At 45.4% G+C, this 23,656-nt stretch overlaps 2 protein-coding genes across 2 annotated transcripts; one reads left to right on the top strand and one right to left on the bottom strand.

Annotated features, from left to right (window-relative positions):
• The first annotated feature begins 417 nt into the window (after positions 1-417).
• On the top strand, positions 418-5,852 carry MARCKSL1 (MARCKS like 1). Its single transcript, XM_090056895.1, has 2 exons — positions 418-816; positions 1,917-5,852. The coding sequence occupies exons 1-2, from the start codon at positions 721-723 to the stop codon at positions 2,547-2,549; spliced, it is 729 nt and encodes a 242-aa protein (XP_089913021.1). The 5' UTR covers positions 418-720; the 3' UTR covers positions 2,550-5,852.
• Positions 5,618-23,148, bottom strand: HDAC1 (histone deacetylase 1). Its single transcript, XM_090056894.1, has 14 exons — positions 23,010-23,148; positions 18,863-18,975; positions 18,295-18,412; positions 14,944-15,018; positions 13,515-13,653; positions 12,740-12,881; positions 11,659-11,751; positions 11,255-11,363; positions 10,959-11,099; positions 10,430-10,538; positions 10,195-10,325; positions 9,205-9,351; positions 7,731-7,779; positions 5,618-7,282 (listed from the first exon to the last, which is right to left on the bottom strand). The coding sequence occupies exons 1-14, from the start codon at positions 23,056-23,058 to the stop codon at positions 7,255-7,257; spliced, it is 1,443 nt and encodes a 480-aa protein (XP_089913020.1). The 5' UTR covers positions 23,059-23,148; the 3' UTR covers positions 5,618-7,254.
• Between the last annotated feature and the right edge of the window lie 508 nt (positions 23,149-23,656).

Here is a 23,656-nt window from a genome sequence, read left to right as displayed (position 1 = left end):
CTAAGGCCACCACTGCCACAATATTGACCCTCAGGCTGCCTCCTTCCAGATCCAGGGATTTGCAAGGGGTGAGGAGGTGCAGCAAACCTACGTGCGCGGCAACTGAGGCAGAGGCGTGCTTTTGAAGCCGGGCAAGCCGCCCACCGGGCGAGGGGCCCAAGCTGCTCCGCGGCACCTGGAGCTCGGCTTTGTGCGCGAGCTGCTCCGGGGCAGAGGGAACCAGCTGGGCAGCTTCCCGAGGGGAGCAGGGCCAAGCTGGGGGCGACCCCCACGGCCTCCGCCTCCCCCTGCATGGGGGCCCAGGCCCTTCCCTTTGTGCGGGGGGCTCGGCAGCCGGCACCGCCCCTTGGGCGGGCATTTAAATGTCCGCCACGCCCCCGCTCCGTCGCTTATTAGCGGGCGCGGGGGATTGTCTCGGTCTAGGTGCGCGGAGCTGCCGAGCCGGGCCGGACCTGCCTGCTGCCAGGCCGCTCTCTCCCCGCCGGGGGCCCCCGACCCCCGCCCCGCACTGGGCTCTGGCCGTAGCAGCCCGGGACGTCGCCGCCCGGGCGCTACTTCTTCTCCCTCCGCCTGAAGGAGGACGACGCTGAGCCGACAGCGCGGCGGGGTCTCGGGCGCCCCCCCAGCCGCTCTCTTTCTCTCTTGGGGGTTTTTTTCTCTTTTTTTCCCTGTTTTTTGTTTTTTCCCGGGCGGGGGATTTGGCTTGTCCATCGCGCAGACATGGGAAGCCAGGGCTCCAAGGCAGCGAAAGGAGACGTGATCGCCCAGAAGTCGGCAGAGGCCGTATCGGTCTCTCCCTCCAAATCCAATGGCCAGGTGGGTGCCTCTTGTCTCTGTTGGAAAGTGTGTGTGTATGGGGGGGCGGTCCCCTCCCCTCCTCCTGGTGCACAGAGCCGCGGTTGTTGGAGGAAAGCCTTGTCTGTCTTCTTCCTCCCCGAACTTGGGAGGGGAGAACTGGCCCCGGCTGGGGTGATGCCCCCCACCCCCGGGTGCCTTTCCCCGCTCCCAAAGGGCGGGCGAGGTCCCACCCACGGGTGCCGGGTGCCTGCTGCAGCTGCAAGCCAGCTGTGCTGGGGCCGGGGAGGCCGGCGCTCCCCCGGGGCTGGAGCAGCCGGGGCCGCGGCAAGTCTTTGTCTGGCGCTCAGCCCCGGCGCGGAGTGCGGGCAGGGGAACAAAGGAGGGAGCCGGGGCTGCGGGGCCCGGGAGGGGCGGGGGAAGCCCCCACGCAGCCCCGGGGAGGGGCTCGAGGTGCATTTGCCCCCAGCGCTCCCCCCGGGGCTTGCAAAGCCGGGCAGCTGCAGCCTCCTTTGTGCGGGGCCGGGCTCCCCGGAGGGGGCTGCGGCCGGCTTGTGGCTTTTCTCTTTCTAATTTTTTTTTTTTTTTTTTTTTCCCCCCTGTACTGGGAAGCAAACGGTGGGGCGGGGGCGGCCGCCGCTTGCCCCCTCCCAGCCCCGGCCGCATTGTTGCGCGGGGCTCGCTCCACGCCCCGGCGGCGGCGGCGGCGGATGGAGCGCGGGCGCCCCCTGGCCGCGCCGCCGCGCTCGGGACCAGCCCGGCCTCTGGCTCGGCCGTCCCGTAGGAGCCGGTGCCCAGGGCTGGGGTCTCCCCCCACGGCCCTTAGCGGAAGGGGGGGAAACGGCAGGCCAGGCTTGCCCCCGGCGCAGGGAGAGAATCCAGCCCCCAGCCTCTTGGCCGGATCACCCCAGGTTCCTGTTCCCACCCCCTTCCCACCAGCCGGCTATGTAATGAGACAAGAATGCAGGTTTCCTAGCCAACCTCCGCTGATCCTATGTGGTGGCTGTCCCCCAACCCACTAGCAACTAAGCAGGAGCTGTTGCTGATCCATCTCCAGTTTCTTGGAGATGATGCCACAGCTTGGCTTTTTCTTAACGTGTTGGCGGTTCCCTCCCGAACAGGAGAACGGCCACGTGAAGATCAATGGGGACGTGTCTCCGAAGGCGGATGGAGAAGCCCCACCAGTGAATGGCAATGGATCTGCCGAACCGGTCAAAGAGGAGGCCAAGGCAGAGTCTGCCAGCGGAGATGTCATTGAACCAGCCCCCGCTGCTGAAGGTGGAGAGGCCAAACCTGAGGGAGCTGTGCCCTGCAAGGAAACCCCCAAGAAGAAGAAGAAGTTCTCCTTCAAGAAGTCCTTCAAGCTGAGTGGGATCTCCTTCAGGAAGAACAAGAAAGAGGGTGGAGATTCTTCCGTGTCCTCTCCCACCGATGAGCAGGACAAAGCGGAAGCCAAAGGAGAGGAGAACCCCACTTGTTCTACCAGTGAAACCGAGCAGACCACTACAACCCCGGAGGGGAAGGCAGAGGAAAAAGCTGCTGCAGCAGAGAACAGTCCTGCAGCTCCTGCTGCTGAAGGGCAGCAAGAAGTGGAGCCTAAAAGGGAAGATGAAGAAGCAGGGGAAGCCAAGGAGGAGCAGCAGCCACAGCCAGGAGAAACTCAGGAGGAAATGGCTAAGCCACAGGAGCCCTCAAAACCTGTAGAGCCTGAGCCCAGTACAACACTTGCAGCAGCTGAGCAAAAGGAAGAGTAGAGCCCACCTGGCATTATCATAACTTAAGACTTTTGTGCCATCCTCCTCATCCCAGTAACACCATGGATTTGCTGACCTGCCCACACCTTCTGTCTTCAAAGTAGAACTGACAACACCTTCTAAAATTAAGACACCTGAATTATTTCTCCCCCGCCTTTAGTACAACTCCACACTGTTAGAAAACTGATCTGGATTTCCACCACTACAACTTGGAGTAGCTTCCCTCCCTGCCCCCACAATCCTTTAAAACTCTGGAGGAAGATAATCCTGGACATAACTGGAATTTATTTAGACAGTTTACTGAGAACCCAGATATTACACCAAACTGTGGTATCTCTACTGGCCTACTTGTTTCAACTAATCTCCCAAGCAGCTTTCAAAGCCCAACAAGCCAGTGAAGTTTACCGGATTCTTTCTACCCCACTATCCCCCCACCTCAGTTTTACATTCCTGGTTCTGACTTCATTTAAAGTATTTTGTGCTTTTTATAGAAACCAATGGTTTAAAAGCTAATCTGGTTAGTTTTTTATAATGTCTTACTATTGGCTTAAAACCGTAAAGCTTGTAAGTCCGCTGTGTTTTAATTTTGCTTCTAAGGGAATAACTTTCTTTTTTTTGGGGGGGGGGGGGGGGGGTGGGAGGGAGGGGAGAGTGCCAGCTGTATAATGTGAAGCAACTTTGTTTTGTCTCTGTAAATAATTTTTTAATGGCCAAGACACTTGATTTGCAATTTTCTAACTTCTAAAAAAAAAAAAAAAAAAAATTGTATGGGTTTTATTGTAACACTTGAAAGGAATAAATGGTGCCCCCTTTATGGGTGAGCTTGGTGAGTCATCTTTGTCCCAGCCACTGAAGGGTAGTAACTGCTTCTTTAACCCAATGGCTGTTGCAGGGTAGTAACTATCTGAACTGCATGATTACTTAATGGATGTGGAACGGATCTAAATCTAGAGACTAGGACTTTTCATATACTCTATGCCTGCCCCCCCAAAATATCCTAAAGGTATTACATACTTTTGTAGGTGTCTGTCCAATACTTGAGTTCCTTTTGCATGGATCCTGAATAATCTTCTCCAAAAAAGAATGATGACCCTTCTCTGAACAAGACTGGTGTGGCTCTAAACAGATTGCAATGGACCTTTCAACTAATGGGTGGTAACTGAGGTCCTTGCCTCCTGTAGTATTCCTCTGCTGAGGTAGACTTATCTGGAGTATCAGAATGTTTTGTTTTTTAGCTCAGTTCAATCACTCACTAAAGCCTTTAGCATGGGTGAGTTGTGGCACTACTCAGGGCCTATCATCATAAGAGGTGAGGCTTTTCCCAGTGAAACTAATCCTTTAGTGCTGGTAGTTCCTCCCAGCTACCTCTACTCCAACTCTTGCTTCAAGTAGAAGACTGTTCTCCAGCAGCAAGCAAGCTATGAGAAAAGGAGGGCATGAGCAGTACATTGAGCAAGTTTACCTTTAAAACTACAACCTCATTAAAAGTTGCTCTTGCTAGCAAATAAGTCTGGAACAAGAGCCAATAACCACTGTTGCTCTGTGGCCTGCTTTTGAAAGCGGTCACGGATTAAACTCTTACCTGTTTTGACTGACTAGGCCACCCTCTCACAGAGGAACTGCAGGGTGGGGGGGGAATCTAGCTTTAATTACTTGACAAGGAACCACAAACTCCAGTTTTTCCATTAAGATGGACTATTGTCTGCAAGCCAGTATTTACTCCTATATTTGGAACTACACAGCTTCAGTCTTTTCAGAGGTACTTTGTTTCCTAATTACCTACCCTCTACCTGCTATTAATATTGGCTATTAAAGCCATATGGTCTTCCAGCAGTAAACAGTGAATGAATAAATGTCATTCCTTGTACTTCAGAGCAGACAAAAGATGCCCTCACCCAATGCTTATCTACATTACATGTGATTCCATCACAAACACCTGTTTCTTCAACACTAAATTTATAAAGACTTGTTAAGTGTCTGTGCAGTTGCCCTAATCCAGTTGGGAAGCAGGCTAGTACATGTCACTGTTACACGTGCAGCCACAAACTACTCCTATAGGGTTAACTAGATATTGCAATATAGGAGCCATTTTAAGTAAGACTGAACCTGAGGGAGGGAGAATGGTCTGGCAGGCTGATGAAAGTAAGCTTTATTCATATGCTCACATAAGCTACATTTTTTTTTTGTCTTGAAAAGTATGACCCTGACTGTAATCAAGCCACAGTCACAAAGGCAGAGCTAAAAGGTATCTAAGAATTTGGTTCACGTGCTGGCACAGAAGCCAACTCCAGTTAAACTTAAAAAAGGGTTTTCTAAGATGCTTGCATTCCTTAACTGTACTGTATGATCATCATTGACTTAAGCCAGGAAATCTTTCCATGCCATTCATTCCCCTGCTTCAGACCATGCCAAGAGAAGCTGGAATTAAACGACACTCACTTTGCTTCCTGAAGTACTTAAAACAACTTTTTAAACAAGCTGGACTTCATCTACTTCCACTCCTGTAGAAGAAATCCAAAACAAGTTGCAAACTCCAGCAGTAATGAGGATACTGCTAGATAAAAGCACAGCTGTAATTTCCTGTTTAAAGGGATCAGAGAAGAAACACCTCTCATCTTTGACGTAGAATGCAAGGGGAAAAAAGCAAAAAAAATCAATGGCATCCCAAACTAGCTTTTGTGCAGGAGTGAGAGGAAGAGAATTTTTAATTTAGAAGAAACAAGTAACTGGGTAAAGGCCACATACAAAAAAAGTGCCAGACCATCAGTGAAGGGGAAAAGGAGCAAGAAGTAGGGCTATGTTAAGTGCAGGTCACAGGAAGTTCAGCATGCTACAAGCTTTAGTGAACAAGCTGAAGCCAGAGCTTCCATTTGCCCTTAAAGATCAAGGTAGAGAATGTGCTAAAAGCATAAACAATCTTGTCAAAAGCCTCTAATTTCCATTTCTTAACAGTGATCTATTAAACTTGTCACTAATGATTTACTCCACTATTTTTCAAGAGTAAAGACGGAACAGATTCCCTCTTCTCATATTTCTCCTCGCCGCAAAAGGGTAAATTCACACCAATATAGAAATGTACCAGTTTTATTACAAAGATTTTCAAAATTCAAAATAAAAGCATCTTTAAAAAACCACAACATATTTTTCTCCCAGACACACAGATACACTGATCTCTCTCACTTTGCATACAAACACTGAAGAGCAGGAGAAGCTGCACATCACTCCGATTCAAGAGACTAAAAACTCACGGTGGAAAGGGGGGAAAAAAAAAGTACTTAAAAAAATAAAACATTTAAAAAATAACCTGTGTTAAGTTAGCAGCATTATTAAGAGTTGAAACTATCAGCAGCGCTCTGTGGGAGGTACAGATCCTCTTGTGGACAGAAGTATCCCCCTGAGTAAGGAGAGCAGCGAGTCAAAACTGTCTGCAAAACTTCTGCACGGCTGGAGCTCAGTGAAGCATTTCACAGAAAGCTCATCCAATGATCAGTTGTAATTAGTGAGATATGAGGTAAAGACCAGTCCTGTGCTCAAGAAACCCTGGGGGGAGAGGGGGTAGAAAAAAGTGAAAAAAAAAGATACAAAGCCCTATCTGCTGTTCTACTACAAAAACAGTAGCTCCAGACTGCAGATTCAAAGGGTTCTCCAAAATTATTGGCCAAGACAGCAAGAAGAAAGGTCCAATTTAAAAAATCATTTGTGCTTCACAGCAGGTGAGAAATTTCAGTGAGTGGCAACACTGAGGAGAGGCTTCAGGCAGACTCTATTCAAATTTGGTTTGGATGACATGGGAATTTCTGTAGTGGTTTCAGCCAACATTCACCACTCAGAATACATGCTATACATGCACGTGTAGCTGATTGGGAAAAGAGCAGGGAGACCTAAGCAGGACAGTAAGGGACAGTAACATTTCCTCCACATACAAGGATTTAGGTAAAAGAAATTAAAGTGTTCTTTAGAGCCCTCCTCTCATTTAAGATGCATAATGCTGCCACACTAATTTGACTTGGAAGTATCCACTTGGAAAAAAAATCTTAACAGACTTAAGGTGATTTTCGTTCTGGACTCTCCAGATCTGTACCAGTAAGGCTCTTGAGCTGATGCACCAGAGAGCTTTACAGATTTACTTTTCAGCTGCTTCAACTCCTTCAACAAAATTTGCTGCAGGTAGGTAGCCAACTCTTTTCAAGAACTGCACTATTTGACCCTGAGAAGTGGCACCAGCTTGCAGTTACTTGCCATGGCAAAAATCAGATGGGCTCTATGGAGCAGTCTCTCACAGGTGTAGTTTGGGAATTCAAAATCTCCCACAAAGTTTCATGGCCATATTTCCACCCAACCTGAAATTCAGATACTACTTCTACTTAAATTATTATTCTCCAGAAGACTGTTATCTTAAAAGAAACTGTAAGGGAAGGAAAGTGATTTTTCAAAAGACACACCAAGGAGGCAGTGGAAGGCAAGAGCAAAACTTCCCAGTTGCCAGTTCTGGGCAGTGCAGTCTGTCTACTCCGCAGAATCCTCCCCATCTGCTCTCAGCGGAGTGCAGCGAGGAATAATTTACAGTTCTTAAGTCATTTATATATTTATATAGAAATATATACAGAAACATATATAAAATATAAATCCTATGGAATGGGAGGCAACCAGAAGAGCTAACCTATGATAACTATGTACTGACAGGTATTGTCCAGTTGCAGTCATCTTAGGCTGATTTAGTCTCTTCCTTTACCCTGTAGAACCAAGAATGGAGAGTGTAAGTTAAACAAGCAATTGAGACAAAAAACAAGCTATAGCAACGTACTAAAAGCTTTCACCCATAGGTCCTGTCCCAAGAAGCTTATCATGCTCTAATGCCCATCTTTATCTTACACATACATACCCTTGAGTTTTAAAACCATTGCCTAAAAAAATTATTTCATATTTATCTAACACGTCTCATCTAAGGATCTCAAAGTGCTAGTTCCAAAACGAATCTGGTACCGTCTTTAACGAACAGGTAAGATAGAAAAACTGAACCTCACAGGGAACTTTTGACAAAGTAACGGTATTGGTTCCATCCATCCCAGTTCCCATGACCCTTCTCTAACCATTAAGTCATGCTGCAACCCAAAGTGGGGAACAGAAATGCACAAGTACAAACAAGGCAGCTTCACTACTGTTCAGACAAATGGATCTCACCCTTTAGGTTCCGCTTTCTCCTCTTTTGTTTTCTCCTCTTCTTTCTCATCTAGGAAAGAGAAATTCTACATAACAAAGTGGCAGGGAGACACCAACCAGGCATCAGCCCAGCAAGTCAAAATGGATACCAGTCAGAAGCTCTGACTGCAGGAAAACAAGATCACTGGTGAGGAAATCCACTTTCAGAGTTACAGCAGAAAAGAGAATCCAAATAGCACCAGATAATCTGCTTGCGGTTGACAAAGTTTGGAAACAGCCAGGTCCAGTTTAAGAAAGGGGCCAAGCACAATCACATGAAGTCATGGTATTGGCCATTAACCTGCTTTTAGCCACTTCTGTATCCTTGAAACCGTCTTCAACTGGCCTTCAATTAGTCACTAGGATTTGTTGTGAATATAGGAGTTGCCCCAGAAACAAAATAAATATAAAAAGACCAGTAAAGAAGCAGACAGTAATGAAGAATACAGACTTTACCAGACTGGTAACTTATTTTATTATACCAGATCACAAGAAGCTCAAGATTGTAACTTTTGGGTAGCTGTTTTGAAGGCTGCAACAATTATGTCATTCATTTTTTGTGACTCAGGCTGCATTTACTGACACGTGGCCTGTTAAAAAGGTAGAGTTCAGAGAATCACCCCCATGATGTCAATGAAAAGCATTACCAGTGCCTTCTCAATGAAAGACATTCTAAGAAAATGTTATTGCAATGCACCACTGTAATGGGAACTGGGGCAGACACCTGAGAATAGGTGGTATTTTCAAGGAGTTTAGAGTCACAGAGCCTCTTACCTCAAGGAAACAGGAAAACCAGGATGTTCATATTCACACATGCATTTCCTCCCCCCCACCAAATCTTAAAAAAATCTCATGTCAAAGCTTTAGCAAAGGTGATGATTATTTGTCACTAAAACTGCTGTACCAGAATAGTGACAAAAATGGCAAAGAAGTGTTTAAGGACATTGTCTCAAAACTTAAATAATGTTTTATTCTTGTAGTGATAAGCAAGACGCTGAGGCAAGGGTACGCTTTAAATTTGCTAGACCAGAGTTAACCTTTGTAAACTCAAAGAGTTGTGTGTGTCCCCCCCACCCCCCCAAAAAACAAACAAACAAACAACTTCTCCAGCCTCGGAAAAACTGGGCACTCATGGACCACACCCCAGCCTACGCTGCAAGTTGCTGGAGTTTGTTGTGATGACCTTCTATTTGCTGTGAGTTTCCCCTGAAGCCAGGTCCACCTCTAGCAGCTATTAATATTCCCAGTGAAACCAATAAGGATGTCAGCACATATACCCCCACACCCTAAAACTTAACCCATCAAGAACTGGGGGAACCTATAAAAAGGCAAATCACAGAAACAGAACCCTGTGATGAAGAGTGAAATGTTGCTCCCCACATACATTCCTGTCACAGACAGCTGGCCTGGCAACCCCAAAGAGGCTCAATATACTGAGTTTCCATATTACGCCTACCTTTTTTCTCCTCCTCCTCTTTATCCTCTTCTGTTTTTGCACGCTTGGCTTTCTTATAGTTGGCAACATTTTTGCGACCACCTTCTCCTTCATCTTCAGAATCTGAGAATTCTTCATCACAGGCTATTCTCTTGTCAGAATTGCGGACTGAGAACAAAGAGGCAGAAGCTACATCAAACACGCCAGAGCTCAGGGACTGCAAAGCATTACACATTTATGGATACAGTCACATGTGGAATGCTCCGCCATGCCAAGAAACTTAACAATAACATGACTACCAGTGTCACACCTTATGCCAATCATTTCCATCTGCCAGCATCAGGATGCGATAACCAACCGACAGGCTTTGGATGAGGTTTACAGCAGGATGACTACACCTGCCAAAAGGATCAGGTTAACTAAACTTTTACAATGAGAAAATAGGACTACCAGGTACAAAGGACATTAGATTGTCAGGATATACAAGATGGTGATTTCACTCTTAATTGGCAACTTCTTGAATCAGAATGTGACATTCCAACTGCTTCTCTTCCAGAGATCCAAGAAAGGGTACCATGATAGCTCAAAGGTTGTCTATCCCAGTCATGCAGCTGGTCCATTAAAAGATGTTATCCACCAAAATTCTAGACTCCAACTGCAGGCAGCTTGTCACAGCTGTTCACCATATGGAGGCACTGGCATTGTCTGAACTCCAATATTAAAATCAAGATGCATTCATTGTGAAAGTTATCTGGCAGCAGTACCTCTCCACCAATGCAGGGGATACCTCCTACCGCTACAAACTTGTTTGATGACAAATCAAACAAAAGGAGCACAATCAAATTACTCAAACAGAAGGATAAAGGTCAAGGTAAGTCATGCATTTCTTTTATAAATATTATGGTTCAACCCAAAGACTGTACTTGTTATGACCTCTCTAATCCCGTTCAGCTTACAGCAGCCTGATTTACAATCAGACAAGCCAACTCATACCTACAGGCAGACACCTACTTGAAATGCGTTTGTCAGGATCTTCTTCATCTTCATCTCCACTATCTTCCTGAACAGCATCCTCAGGAATTGGCTGCATCTGGACACCAGGGGCATGAGGAAGCATCCGTAAGTTCTCAAAGAGACGCTGCCTACAACCAGAGCAGACAAGAACAGCCTATGTAAGAACAGTCACTCACAGAAACAAGCCCCAAGTGTAATGGAATTGATGTAGCTCGCAGATACAAGCACTTACTTAATCTTCTCAAGATACTCATTGGTGTTCTGATTGGTCATATTTGAAGGACTGATGTGAAGTTTAAAGTCTGGTCCAAAGTATTCAAAATAGTCATTATACGGAAGCTCTGTATGGGGATTAAAACCAGGAGATGCACTGATTTTCAATACAGGTCCAGGAACTATTCAAACCCCACTTGCACTTGTAGGCAATAGAAAAAAAACAACAACCCCCCCCAAAAAAACCAAACAAACAAAAAAAACACTTGCTTTGGGAGGAACAGTGGGACCAAACTCTGTGAAGTGCTCACAATAGATTTCAGTGGAAGACCCACTCATTTCAGTGACATAGCACTGGGTATTTTGTTCTGTGGGGGAGAACTAGAATAGGACACGTAAACAAGCAACAGCAGTTCAGAGTCAGAAAAGACTTCCACAGCAGAATTTTGCAGCTAGTGAAATGTCTTGGGCTGTTTTACAGATCTCCCACACCTGCTCATAGCAATTGAGCTTCCCTGATCTCTGCTACAAGACATCACCAGCCTTACCATTTGGAATTTCAGTGTCCAAAGCTACGGCGGTCTCATAGGTCCAGCATCTAGCCACATTGCGGATTGTGTAGCCACCTCCTCCTAACATCAGCATGGGCAAATTAAAACTCTTTACGAACTCCACACACTTGGCATGACCTGCAGCATATGGAACAGGAAATAGCTTCATGAGGTGAGGGACAGCAAGCTTTCCAATGTAGTCTGATTATATCAGTCGTGCAAGTGCCAGCAGATACTGTACTTTACATGTCTGACCTTTCCTTAAGATCAGTTTTAGAAACAGAGTATCTTACCTTTGATGGTCAGATTAAAACAGCCCAACCTGTCCCCTGACAGAGAATCTGATCCACACTGCAGGGCAACTGCACTGGGCTGGAACGTCTCCATCACTTTAGATATCACCTGGACAAGAAATCCATTGTTACACCCTCCCACGAGACCATGTCACAGCAACACAAAAACCACGTCAGCTGCTGATATGGAGATATCTCCAGCATTTTAGAAGCTGTCGGTCTCCACCCCATGCAGGCAACATCAGGGATCTTTCAGACAAAACTCTCCTCATGAATGACCACAACCACTCGGCAAAAATAGAACTCTAGAAACTCTTACAGTACGGAACGGTCTCCCCTCGTCATCAATATGTGACATTACAAAGCATCATCCCACAGAGACTTTACTCAGGAAAGAGGCTTACCGGCTTGAATATTGCCTCATAGGACTCATCGTCAATCCCGTCCCGGAGGGGATAGTTGACAGCATAATATTTGCCTTTGCCTGCACCAATATCCTAACAGAATGAACAATAGGAAAGAGCAAAGTGTCACCAGAGACCAAACCCCAATACACACACCATATGCCAACTTGAAAAAGGGAAGTTGGAGAGTCCACCAGGGTTTTCAGAATCCAAGCCGAGACACTTGGTGACAAATTCTGTCCTGGCGTAAGAGGATGGGGTCTGCTGATTGCAACAAAGATGCAGTCCTGGCTTAAATGGATGCATTTGGCCCACAACACTCAGTTCATTAATCTTACCATGGAAAGCAACATGAGACTACAATCAGGAAACGGAGTAACACAGCATCTTGGTATTCTATTATACAGCTGATGCCCAATGCCTTAGCATTAAGTCAAATATTCAACTAGGAGTCAATGAGTTTGATGTGCAAGTCATATAGACCTTGGGTTTTACTGAAGGGTTCATTTAAAAAAAAGGAGTCCAAGCAGATAAGCCTTACACTGGGACCCAATTACTAGATTATGGCAAATTCTTCGAGGGTCCACAAGCAAAGACCCTCTATTCAATGCACTCTGATGTCATGAGAAGTTCAATTTCAGGAAGCCACAGCAAAAGCATCCTGCTGTGACAGGAGATGCACACAAGATGCTAGATGCCCTGCATATCACTCTGGGTCTATAGGAAAAGAAAAGAAAAAAAGTAGGGACACCAAGATACCATGCTCAGAGTCTCTTTTCTGAGCATAATCAAACTACAAAGCTGTAGCATAACTACTGTCTGAGCACCATTACTGCATAATCAGTCACAAAGACAATGTGATACACAGCTAACTAGGCAACAGAAATGATCATAGGGACAAAGCATCCCTTCCAAGAACAAAGCCAGTTGTCTCACATACATATTTCCAGTTAACATAAGCTGCCATCTGGGGACAACATATTTAAAAAGCAAACAAGGAAAATAGTGTTTTTAGTGAAATTAGTGAATAGATAAAACAGCTCAAATTCCAGGAAAGCTTCTGCAAAGCATTAATTCTCACCCGTAGGTCCCCTGTTCCTGGGAAGTATTCTCCATATTTATGGAAGGACACGGTCATGACACGATCTGTGGTATAAAAGGCCTCCTCCACACCATCTCCATGGTGAATATCAATGTCAATATACAGCACTCTCTGGTGGTACCTAGGATCAGAAGGGAATCAAAAAGCTGTATTTCTTCCAAATAGAAACAGCCTTCACCAACAGAGCAAAATCAGAGGACAGCAAACAAACTTGGTGCTAATCCCCAGGCTGTACCAATGCCAGCTTGCTGTCTCTCTGGAGTCTCAAAGCAAGAGATCTGGAGCTTGAAGTAGCACCTTGAACCAGATGACAGCAGAACAGAACCAAAAAAACCCCAGAAAGTGGCTTTTGCTGCTGCAACTGATGTTTGACGTCAACTCCATTTACTCAGACTCAACCAATGGACTGTGTGTTTCACTTCCAAGCCTCTTTTTTAGAGCTGTTTGGAGCCAGAAGGTGTCAGTTGTAACAAAGAGGACACAAATTACAGGAGTGCCACTTTTGTGGAAAAGCAGCACCCAATAGCAATATCAGAGTGGCCCAGGACTCTTTCCTACTGCATAATACCATAATTATGACGACTCTGGCTGAAAAGAAGGCATCACGTCTCTGAAGATACCTGAATAAGCCCTTCCCAGAACATACACAGCTAACAAAGCAATAGAAATGAGCTAAGTGAGAAAAAAAAAACCCTAAAGCCCAAAGAAACCACAGCAGAACAGACACAAAAAGGGTAAGAAGTATCACACATACTTTAGCAGTTCCAAGATGGCTAAGACGATATCGTTGACATAACAGAAACCAGAAGCCTCTGATTTCTTAGCATGGTGAAGGCCTCCTGCCCAATTCACAGCAATATCTGTTTGTTGTTTGTTCAGCTTCACAGCACTGGCTGTAGGAAAAAGTGCAAAACATTAGCATGAAGGACAACAAAGACCGTTGAGAACAGAGGCAACAGGCCCTTCTTGATCGTGGGTCTGTATGCCTATGTTATTGTAACATCCAGTTGAAACACTTAGGAGGTTTAAACACCATGTTTTTCCTACAGATCAATGGGAAACAGGAAAACCAAAGCTGAAGGCTTATTATTTTCTCTGCAGAAGAGAGATTACAATGTGCTGTGATTACAATGTGCTGTAGAGGCACTGGGAAGGGTCCAGATTTTCAGACCATGCTTTCATTTATGAAGCATAAGATCTGCACCTCTCTCACTCGTAATTCCTAGTATAAACAGGGCTTGGTTTGAAAGCAGACCCAAAGTTCTCTAGACCTTGTTAACCTGGTTCATAGTTCAAGCACAGTCTGGATTTACTGGTTTCTAAAAAGAACCAGTAATCAAAGGTTCTCTCTAACACATCTCGATTTCTGATCTTTTGAATACAAGCAAAGAGATTTCTGCCTCCCACACTTCCCCTGACTCCAAGGAACTTTTCATGGCTCTAAGGATCTGCAGAAATTAATCTTTTTGCAGGACTGGGATAGGCACTTCAGAAGTGTCATATACAGAAGCAGATACAAAAATATATATTTTTTTTAACACAGGAAATAAGAATTCCTAGAAGTCTACGGTGTGAAGATACAGGCAGGCAAGGTTCTCTGAGTAGACGTGATATCTTTTATTGGATCAACTGAGTAGTTGGAAAAAAGTTCATAGCAAGCTTTCAGGCGCAGTCACCCTTCTTCAGGCATAGGGAGTCTCTGTTGTTCTGAGACTCTAAGGGATGAGAGATGGTGTGAGGATGGCATCCAGAAAGTTTAGGAAACTGTATAGTAAAACAGTTTCTCAGTAATACAGTAATGAAAATGCTTTTTTCAACTCAAACTAAAACAAGGTATCTTTATAAAACGTCCCAGCTTTATGGAAAGGATGTCACTCTCAGCGCTGTGATTCTATGCACAGAGATTCTCCAGCATTTCCACTGAAGTGACCCTTGGATTATGGATCATATACTTAATCATGTGTGTTGGGCCTTATCCATGGACATGAAAGTATTCTCAATCACTAACAAATCACTAACCCAATTCAAATGCCTCAAGGCTGGGCAACGATTGTAAACTATCAGCCTAATTATTCTAAGGAATCTGAAAGGTTGGTTTTTAGTTGCATATTATATATGCATTTCCCTAAGTTACAAATTATATACATCCTCCTAAAACAAAAACAGATGATTCTTGAACTTACCAACAGATCCTCCTGCAGACAGCTGACAAAACTCAAACAATCCATCAAACACGGGGCAATCTTCCCCAACGTTGACTTGAAAAAATAGAAACAGAGGTAGTGTTAATAGGATAAGTCTACACAAAAGATGCAAAGATTATGCTGCAAGTCTAATTTAAGGACTTGAGTGCACTTAGAATCAAATACTTTAGAAACAAATAAATCTAACAGATGTAATTAAATATTCAAGCAATCCATCCTTCACTGAAGACGTTATTGTCTTTGTTGTCAGTTGATGCAAGCCTCACTCAGCTCACTACCCTTAGAGCAACAGCCTATTCAGTTTGGAAAGAGGACTGAGGGGATATGTAATAGAAATCCATCAAATCATGCAGGATGTGGACAAAGTGAACAGGGAACTGATGTTCACAAAGTCCCAGAATACAAGAACTAAGGGACACCTGCTGAAATTAACAGGAGACAAGTTTAACACAAACAGGAGGAAGTTTTTCTATTTATCAGCTTCTAACTAAACCTGTGAAACTTGCTGCCACCGGACATTGTAGAGACAGATAAGAAAGCCAAGGTCAAAAGGGGATTAGACAAATTTATGGAAGACAGGTCTATTAATAGTTATTAAACAAAAGTCAGAGATGTACCCTCCGACATCCTTGAACCAGACGGTGGAGGTCAAACAGGGTGCGACAAGGGATGGATCACTCTAGACATGCCCTGTTCGTATACTCTCCCTTCAGAGCATCTACTACAGCTACTGTCAGAGACAGATCTGTTGGTTGTATGTTGGCAGTGGACCCAAGCCAACCAGAGGCTACACTACTCCTTCCATGGGTGGGGGGAGGCCACTATATGTATAAACAAATTAATTTTTGAGACAAAGGACAATAAAACAGAAACAGAAGTGCAGATCAACAGTTAATAACTAGGGTGTCAGGGAAGGAGCCTGAACTAGATGGACCACTGGCCTAACTCAGTACAGCACTCCTTATGTTCTTATGTTTCCGAATGCTCCAGCTTTGCCAACTATTTCAGTAGGGAATGGCAAGTAGCAGAGCTCAAATAATCCACTCCAAGAGGTGGTTGTAAGCTTTTCCCTGCTGATGGAGAAGACTTAAGTCATAGTTTTCTACAGACTATAGGCTTTCAAATTACAACACATTAAATCTTTTGTCCTTATGGTTACAGAATAAACTTCCTGAGTCTTCAGACAGACGGTGCCAGGGCACAGAGTGAGTGTAAAAATAATGCACATAGTCACTACTGCCATTTAGAATCCCACAGACAGCAGCAAAAAAACTGACCATTTTTGAGAGTCTCACTCAGCTGCTGCTTGGCAAAAACATTTGCATCTACATATGCAGTCGCCCATAACACAACCATTAATTTACATGGATCTCTCATCCCACCACAGCCTTCAAAGAATCCAGGAGGTTTAGGTAGGGAATTTAGCAGATCCCCTTAGAGTGGGCATGAGACTCTGAAGTGGGAAAGAGACAGAAAGAAAGAAAGGAATGGGAGAAAACAGCCAGAGGGACACGGAGCTTCATATTTCAGTTACCCTGTAGTCAAGAGTCCAATATGAAAGATGGAATCATCTTTCTAAAAAACCCAGAATCCTCCTTCCCAACAGCGAAGAACAGCAAAGTGGCTAGACTCTTCACTGGGGACCACCCCTGAACATGGAGGGTACAGTCCCACCACCTTCTGCTTTCATCCCAACTTTAGGCTTACTGGATTAATTCTGTGGTTAGACAGCAGCTAATATTTGACAACCACTTTTAAGGTGAGGGAGGGAGGGGAGCCATTAGGATTAACTATGAATCGCTTTACTTTTCTCTCACACCCACAACTATTTAAAAATATTTGTTGTAGTTCCTTTAAAGTGAAACCCTTTTGTGGAAATACAGTACTGAAAATGCTGAGTTTACCAAAGGGAGACTAGCCTGGGTAGTGATGAACCATTCCAGTCTCAGGGTAAACAGTTTGGTTGGTGTAAGCAGGCACTTCAGTATAACAAGGCATATTACTTACTCTAAGAAATCCTTCTGTACTTGTGGCACACATTACGCATTCCTTTAGTTGTTAAACTCTGTTGCCAGAGCCCTGTATGCATTTCACTCGCGGTACTACTGGAAGTGCATATAAGCCTCTCTAGACTATAATCTTTTGACACTCTGGAAGAGTTATCACATGCACTTCATACAAAACAAAACCTATGAAACAATGTTACAGGTTTTGAGAAATAATGTGCAGGATGGCAACACCATCCAACTATCCTCCTGACATTTTTATTTGTTAAGACTAGCCAGAAGTTATATAGCTCATTCCATGTTAATCTGTGAATAATGTTAGCACAGAACTGCAGTCTGAAAAAATAAGTTTTTATAACTACAGGCCACCAAAAGATTCTTCCAGACACAAAACAATACATTCTCCGATTGATAGATTTCAGAGGCTTAAAGGGACCATCACCTCTGACCTACAGAACATGGAAGCTACAGTCCAACAAACCAACTCAAACCATCACCATCCAGTACTTTCACATCCACGTCCAGTACTTCTGCCTGGTCCTGGCCATCTCCCCACCACAGAACCAGCACTAGATTCAAACAGACTTCAGCACACCACATGCTTGCAGGATCTGGATCTGAATTAGAATGGTCAAACTGCAAAGTCCTGAATTTAAGGAGTAAGGTTTATAAAGGCTTTTTATGCTGACTTATAAAACGTTCTGCACTTTTGTGCAGGAAAAGATATAAATGCCATGGATCTCTATTCCTTACTGCAAGGAAGTTACCTACAAGATGTTCCCTGCTGCAATAGGGTTTAGCGATACTGGCATTTCAAGACTGCTGAAATATTATGCAGACCCACAGATTTCACCACAAACCTCAACAGGTAAACAGTGACTCTTCAGCACTTACCATCTAGCTTTGTGTCATGCTGTAGACAATCAAAATTCCCAAGTTTGAAAAACTACCTTTTTTCCTCTTACACCTCCCTGTTAAAAGTTGGTTGCTTATGCAAAATCCTGGTAGCACATCAGTGGAGAAATCAGGACATTTTTAAAGGCAGAAAATAATTTGAAAGAGCTTCTACAAGAAACAAGATCAGAAAAATCAGGGACTAACCACACTGGGAGGACTTCGTATTAGAAGTTTTAGCAGTTAATCTAGTGACAAACTCATTTAAAAAAAAAAAAAAAAAGAATGATTTGTCAAGTGAACTTAAAGCAGGAGAAAAAAAAGTTTCATAGGATTCTTGCTATAACCTCCAGTTCAGTTATGAGTCCCTAGCATCCCAGAGATTGCTCTTCTTATTAGAAGAAACTGCAGTATCACATGCATAGCTTACATCTTTGCATCTGCTTGCTGTACTCAGACATATTATCTGGGCGGATAGATCTCAGAAATTTAATGTAGTCATCACTATGGTACTTGGTCATTTCTTCTGCATTCGCTTTGTGGGGACGCTGTAACAGACAAGACAGCAACATTTATTTGTAATTCAGTCTTTCTTCCTTTCCCATTCCCACAACCAATCCTAAATTTAAAGCTCAAGATTACCTCAACCAGGACCCAAACCAGCAAAGGAACCCAAAGGAAATATAATCCTATTTCCCAAGGGGAATTAAGAGGCACTAAGAAGGACTGAAATTTATCACATGCATGGAGAGAAGAATATCCCAAACAAACTACAGAAGCTGTAAGTGAAAATGCCCATCTCTGAATGGTCTTCACACTGCACTCAGTCCTCACCATTTTCTTTCTTTAACTGTGTTCTTCTCTCCAAGAAGCGTGTAAGAGTCTGCACAGAAACCCTTTACTTCTGCATTAAAAGTGACAGCTTGGCAGACTAAGTAAACCTCCCATCAGCCTCACATGCATTGTTTTTCTCATTTAGTGGCCAGACGTATACTTACATAGATCTCCATTTTTCTGTAAAGGCCATAGTTCAGCAGGAGGTTATGGGTCATTCGGATCCTGTGGGGCTTCATTGGATGGCCCTGGCCATAATAGTAGTTTCCAACATCCCCTGGAAACAAGAAGTATTTGGTTACAGTGGAAAGAAAGTCCTTCAGGCAGTATCACTGCAGAGAAAAGTGACAGAAACCACCTGCTGTTTAGTTGCAGCTGACCTATATTTCCTGTCATTTTCTAGTTCCACAATTTGACTGTCTGTAAGGGCTCCCCTCCCTATCTCATGCACATACATCCTTCTCTAGATTCACAGCAACTTTGGTTATCACAGTCAGGTTAACTGAGGCCTTGGACAATCTAAGAATTACACTGGTAATAAAGAACACGACCCTCCAGCAGATCACAGATGTTTGATTAACTGAACATGTATCTTGCAAGGAAAGATCCCGTCACATTATGTGCAGTATGCCCCTGAATGATATCCTTCTCAAAATTACAAAACTTCTAGAATCATTTCCAGAAGGTGAGCATCAATTTTAACTATCCCACATAGGAAGAGGATCCCATTTTCACTGGGAAACTTTACCATCTATTTTTCTGAGCAGGACTAGCAGCTCAGCACTCTGAACTTCTAATTTCAGCTAAGACAATGACTCACTCAGCATATCACAAAGGCTTTTTGTACCAAGTTTCCTAATCTATAAAATGGTATGGTATAAAATGATATTTCCCTAATTCACTGTTAGGAAATACCTAATGGAAAATCAGATATTCATCATTACCCTGGTGAACAATAAGAGAGGGCAATAAGATACTTAGTCTGCTATGCACTCTGAAGATGAAAGAACTCCTAATTTCTATCGTCTCAATTATTTTTGTCCTTTATTATTGCTTGAAATGCACAAAGGCCCATCAGCATCACATCCCTTATTGGGCTGATGCACCTAATGCCATTTGTGTAGGTGATTTACGTGTGTATGTATATATGCACACCACTAACAAAGTTCAACTAGTTTCACAACTCAAAACCATGGTAGAAGCAATCTAGCCTGCGATGACTCAGTTGGGAGTATCTAATATTTCATCACATATCCCAGCATTCAGGAGGAACTTCTCTGCTGGCTGTCAGGGCAGTAGAATGAAGCTTTTCCTGTGCTGGGATTTAACTCCACTTTCGGCCATCAGTGTACTTGAACCAATACAAGTCTCTGGATAGACAGAGAATGACACAATCTCCACTGGAGATTAACATTATTTGGAGTGAAACTGCAGTTTTCCTCACTTAAAACAGAATCTTGTATGGAGGCAACAGCACCCATGTTGAAAGTAGGGTTAATTTTAAATATAAAAAAGGCTTAACGGTAACCAGAGAAAAAGCTAAAGAATCTCCCTAGGGAATATTTGTGAAGCCCCTATCTAACTACTAAATGAACAGCAGCCCAAGAGAAAACAGCCACTTGTTACAGTTATGCCCTGGGCTCTCAATTAAATACAGAAGACTGATTGTAAATGCTTTGAATTGAGGATGATATCTTGAGGTTTTTACTCTGCTAAACAAAATTAAGTTACCAGATTTCCCTTTTACAGCAGTGGATATCTCTGCCACCTCAAGGATTTGTTTAAAGAGGAACCAAATATGGAAAAGTCTAGGGTGTGAATTTAAAGCACAGTAGCTATTCCTCACTATCAGCCTTAAATAAGAGGCCTAGTTTAGATTACAAAGTTTTGCAAGCAAAAATTTAAGCACTTTCACACCAAGTATCCCTTGTGATGCCACAACTCTCCCTTTTGCTTGCATTTACTCCACCTCTGCCAAGGAATGAGACTTCTGCTTCCACCTGGCAGCAAGCTGAAGGCCTATGTAGATAACCCAGCACCTCCTGCCAGCTGCATCCTTTTTGCCTTGCCAGGGTGTGCTTACATTCTGGTGGCAGGGCTGCGGAGTGGAGCTGTGAAAAGCCACAGAAGCACATCTGTGTGCACAGGCTTTCATGGTTGCCACTGCCATCTGCTGCCAGAACATGAGGCAGCCTAGCTGGGCAAGGCCAGAGCATGCACACAGTAAGTACAAAAAAGGCTACTACAATTTAAAATCACCCCTAGATTATTCCACACTAGCTCCCCTGTGTGGAAGAGCCCTAAAATAAGATGGACTTGAAGAATGTTCGATTGCATGTTAACTGACAATAAAAAAAGGAATGTTTTTACCACAAGGTAACTACTGATAGTTCATTATCCCACTGTAAAACCAGAGTAAAAGTTTTATCAGGAGGTAAACTAGCAACATCAAATAGAGTTGTCACTTAGCTATCTTGTGTGCAAACAACCAGCACGCATTAGCTATCTTGCTGGAGAGGGGAGAGAAACCCACGTACAGGAGAAGGGCCTCCTCGTTCCTCACTTAATAATCACAAAGAAGCTCATGCACTGATGACCAATTACGTTTCTAAACACAAAAGGATCTCCAGACATAAACAGTTTTCATGCAACATCCGAGTTACTTAAGTAGGTGTAGTGTTTCCTCAAGTGCAAGGAACATAAACCAGTATTTCGAGGGACCCTGAAGTTTTCATCCAAGTTTCAGCAGTGGCAGCTCACCAATACTCTGGTTTAGTATCAAACGTGCACAGAAAGTGGAAAGTAGAATGATGGGGTGAGGAAATCAGAATCACATCACTGCAAATGACCTATGGTCCATGCACAGCACCAAGATGGGCATGGGGAGAACCCTGGGCAGAACACCCCTCAAGTCAAAACTATTTGTTATATATTGATGGTGGGCCTAAGCCCACCAGAAACTAACGAGCCCCCCTTCAATGACTAGAGTAAGGCCAATGGGACAAAAACCATGAGACAACGGCAACAGGGGTGCAGGGTATAGGTTAATAACTAGGGTGCCGAGGGACGTCAGGCAATGGGACACTGTGCAAAAGTCAAAGGCATGGATCTGAGGAAAACTTCAGGAGTTAGTACTGGAAGTTACTATACCAAAGCCATGAAAATTCCCCGATAGATACTGAATAAATTCATTTAGACAACCAAGTCTGGATGATCGTTGAAAACATCCTCTTGCCCCAAAGCAAACCAAACGAGAACAGCTATTTTTAGCCAGCTTCAACTACTAAAAACATTATAATCTATACGAGGACTACGTGATCCATTTTGTGCAGATCGATGCACCTCTCCCAAAACACCTCCCCCTGCTGGCAGAACACACGGTGACCCGCGCGGTAGTGAACGTGCAGAGCAGAGTGACTGCAATTCCTCCCTTTGCAACCGCAGCGGGAAAGAGTGAACTGCCTTGGTCAGCCCATTACCTGGGCAAGGGCCACGGGATGAACAGCGCAGCATAAAGCCTGGATCCCTGCACACACTCACTAAATCTACAGTCCCACCAAGTTATGCCAGGCCTTAAATCATAAGCCGTGTCACAGCAACTCCCCAGTGTGGAGGGAAAGGCTGTCTCGATACATCCTCACAGACCCAGGAGTTGTGAAGAGCTTCACTTCCTCTTCCTGCTGCACCTTCCTCAGCGACCCACAGGCCTCTATAGAGGGGCTGCTCCTTCGGACCCCCCTCAGGGCTCCCTTTTCTCAGCCAGCTGCTCCCAGACAGCTCCTCAGTACAGCCCCCCCCCCACAAACCAGGCACCCGCTGGGGCCCTCCTCAGTGCCCCTGCCCCCGTTATCAGGTGCCCCCGGTGGCCTCCTCAATGCCAGCCCCCTGCAGCCAAACACCCCTTAGGATCTTCCTCAGTGTCCCCCCTTAGCCAGGCACCCTGCAGGGCACCGCTCAGTGTCATCCCCCCCTCAGCCAGGTGTCACCAGAGCCCTCCTCAATGCCTCCCCCCCGGCAGGCGCCACCTAGGGGCCCCCTCAGCGCCCCTCACCCCGCCAACCAGGGGGCGCCGCCCCCCCCCAGGCAGCTTCCCCCTTAGCGGCCCTCCCCCCACCAACCGGGGGCGCCCCTCCCCCACGAACCCGGGAGCCCCTCCCCCACCAACTGGGGTGCGCCCTCAGCGCCCCCCCAGTCAGGGGCCCCCTATAAGCCATCTCAGTGCCCCCCAGGGCAGCCCCCTGGAGCCCCCGCCTGTAGCGCCCCTCGGGCCCTCCTCCTGCTGCCCCCACCCCATGCACGCCGCTCGCTCACCATCATAGTAATAACAGACTTTCCGCTTGGTCCCCTGCGTCAGCGCCATTTTCCTGGCTCCCGACAGCGACAGACCCTTCGCGACTCAACCGAACCTGCCCCAGGGGCCAGGGCACCCCACAACCCACCTCCCCCCGCCCCCGCGGGACAGCCGACCTATCGGGGAGGGGCTTTAGCCCTTTGCTCTTGAGTCGACCAATCAGAAGGCAGTGAAGGCGGAGCCAGGGGACAGCATGTTAGGTAGGCAGCGAGGTTTCCTGGACTGTACCATTCAGAGAGCAAACGCCGTGGAAGGAACGGGCTGCCAGGACTGTACCAATCCCGGAGATGGGGGGTGGGTGAGGGGTGGCCAGTTCCCTTAGGAGAGGGTCTGGGTAGATAGGGCTGTACCATTCTACGAGAATGGCGGAGGGGGGTCAGATAGGAGTGTACCATGCCCATGGGAGAGGCAATCAAGGCAGACAGGACTGAACCATTTGACCCTTGCCTCCATGGCATGCTCTTTGCCTGCACAGGCATCCCTTGTTACTGCTTTCCCACAATGCACTGCTGCACATCTGGCCTGGCGGGACAGCCGTGTGCCTAGGGGTCTCTGTTACCAGGGGGTGGGTGCAGCAGTGCATTGTGGGAAAGCACTGGGGGTCCCC

This window comes from Crocodylus siamensis, chromosome 7, assembly GCF_052110815.1.
Source record: "Crocodylus siamensis isolate JL-2025a chromosome 7, ASM5211081v1, whole genome shotgun sequence".
In the NCBI taxonomy this organism is placed as follows: domain Eukaryota; kingdom Metazoa; phylum Chordata; order Crocodylia; family Crocodylidae; genus Crocodylus; species Crocodylus siamensis.
The sequence above is the reverse complement of the archived record's forward strand: the minus strand, read 5'-3'. Positions and strand labels throughout refer to the sequence as shown.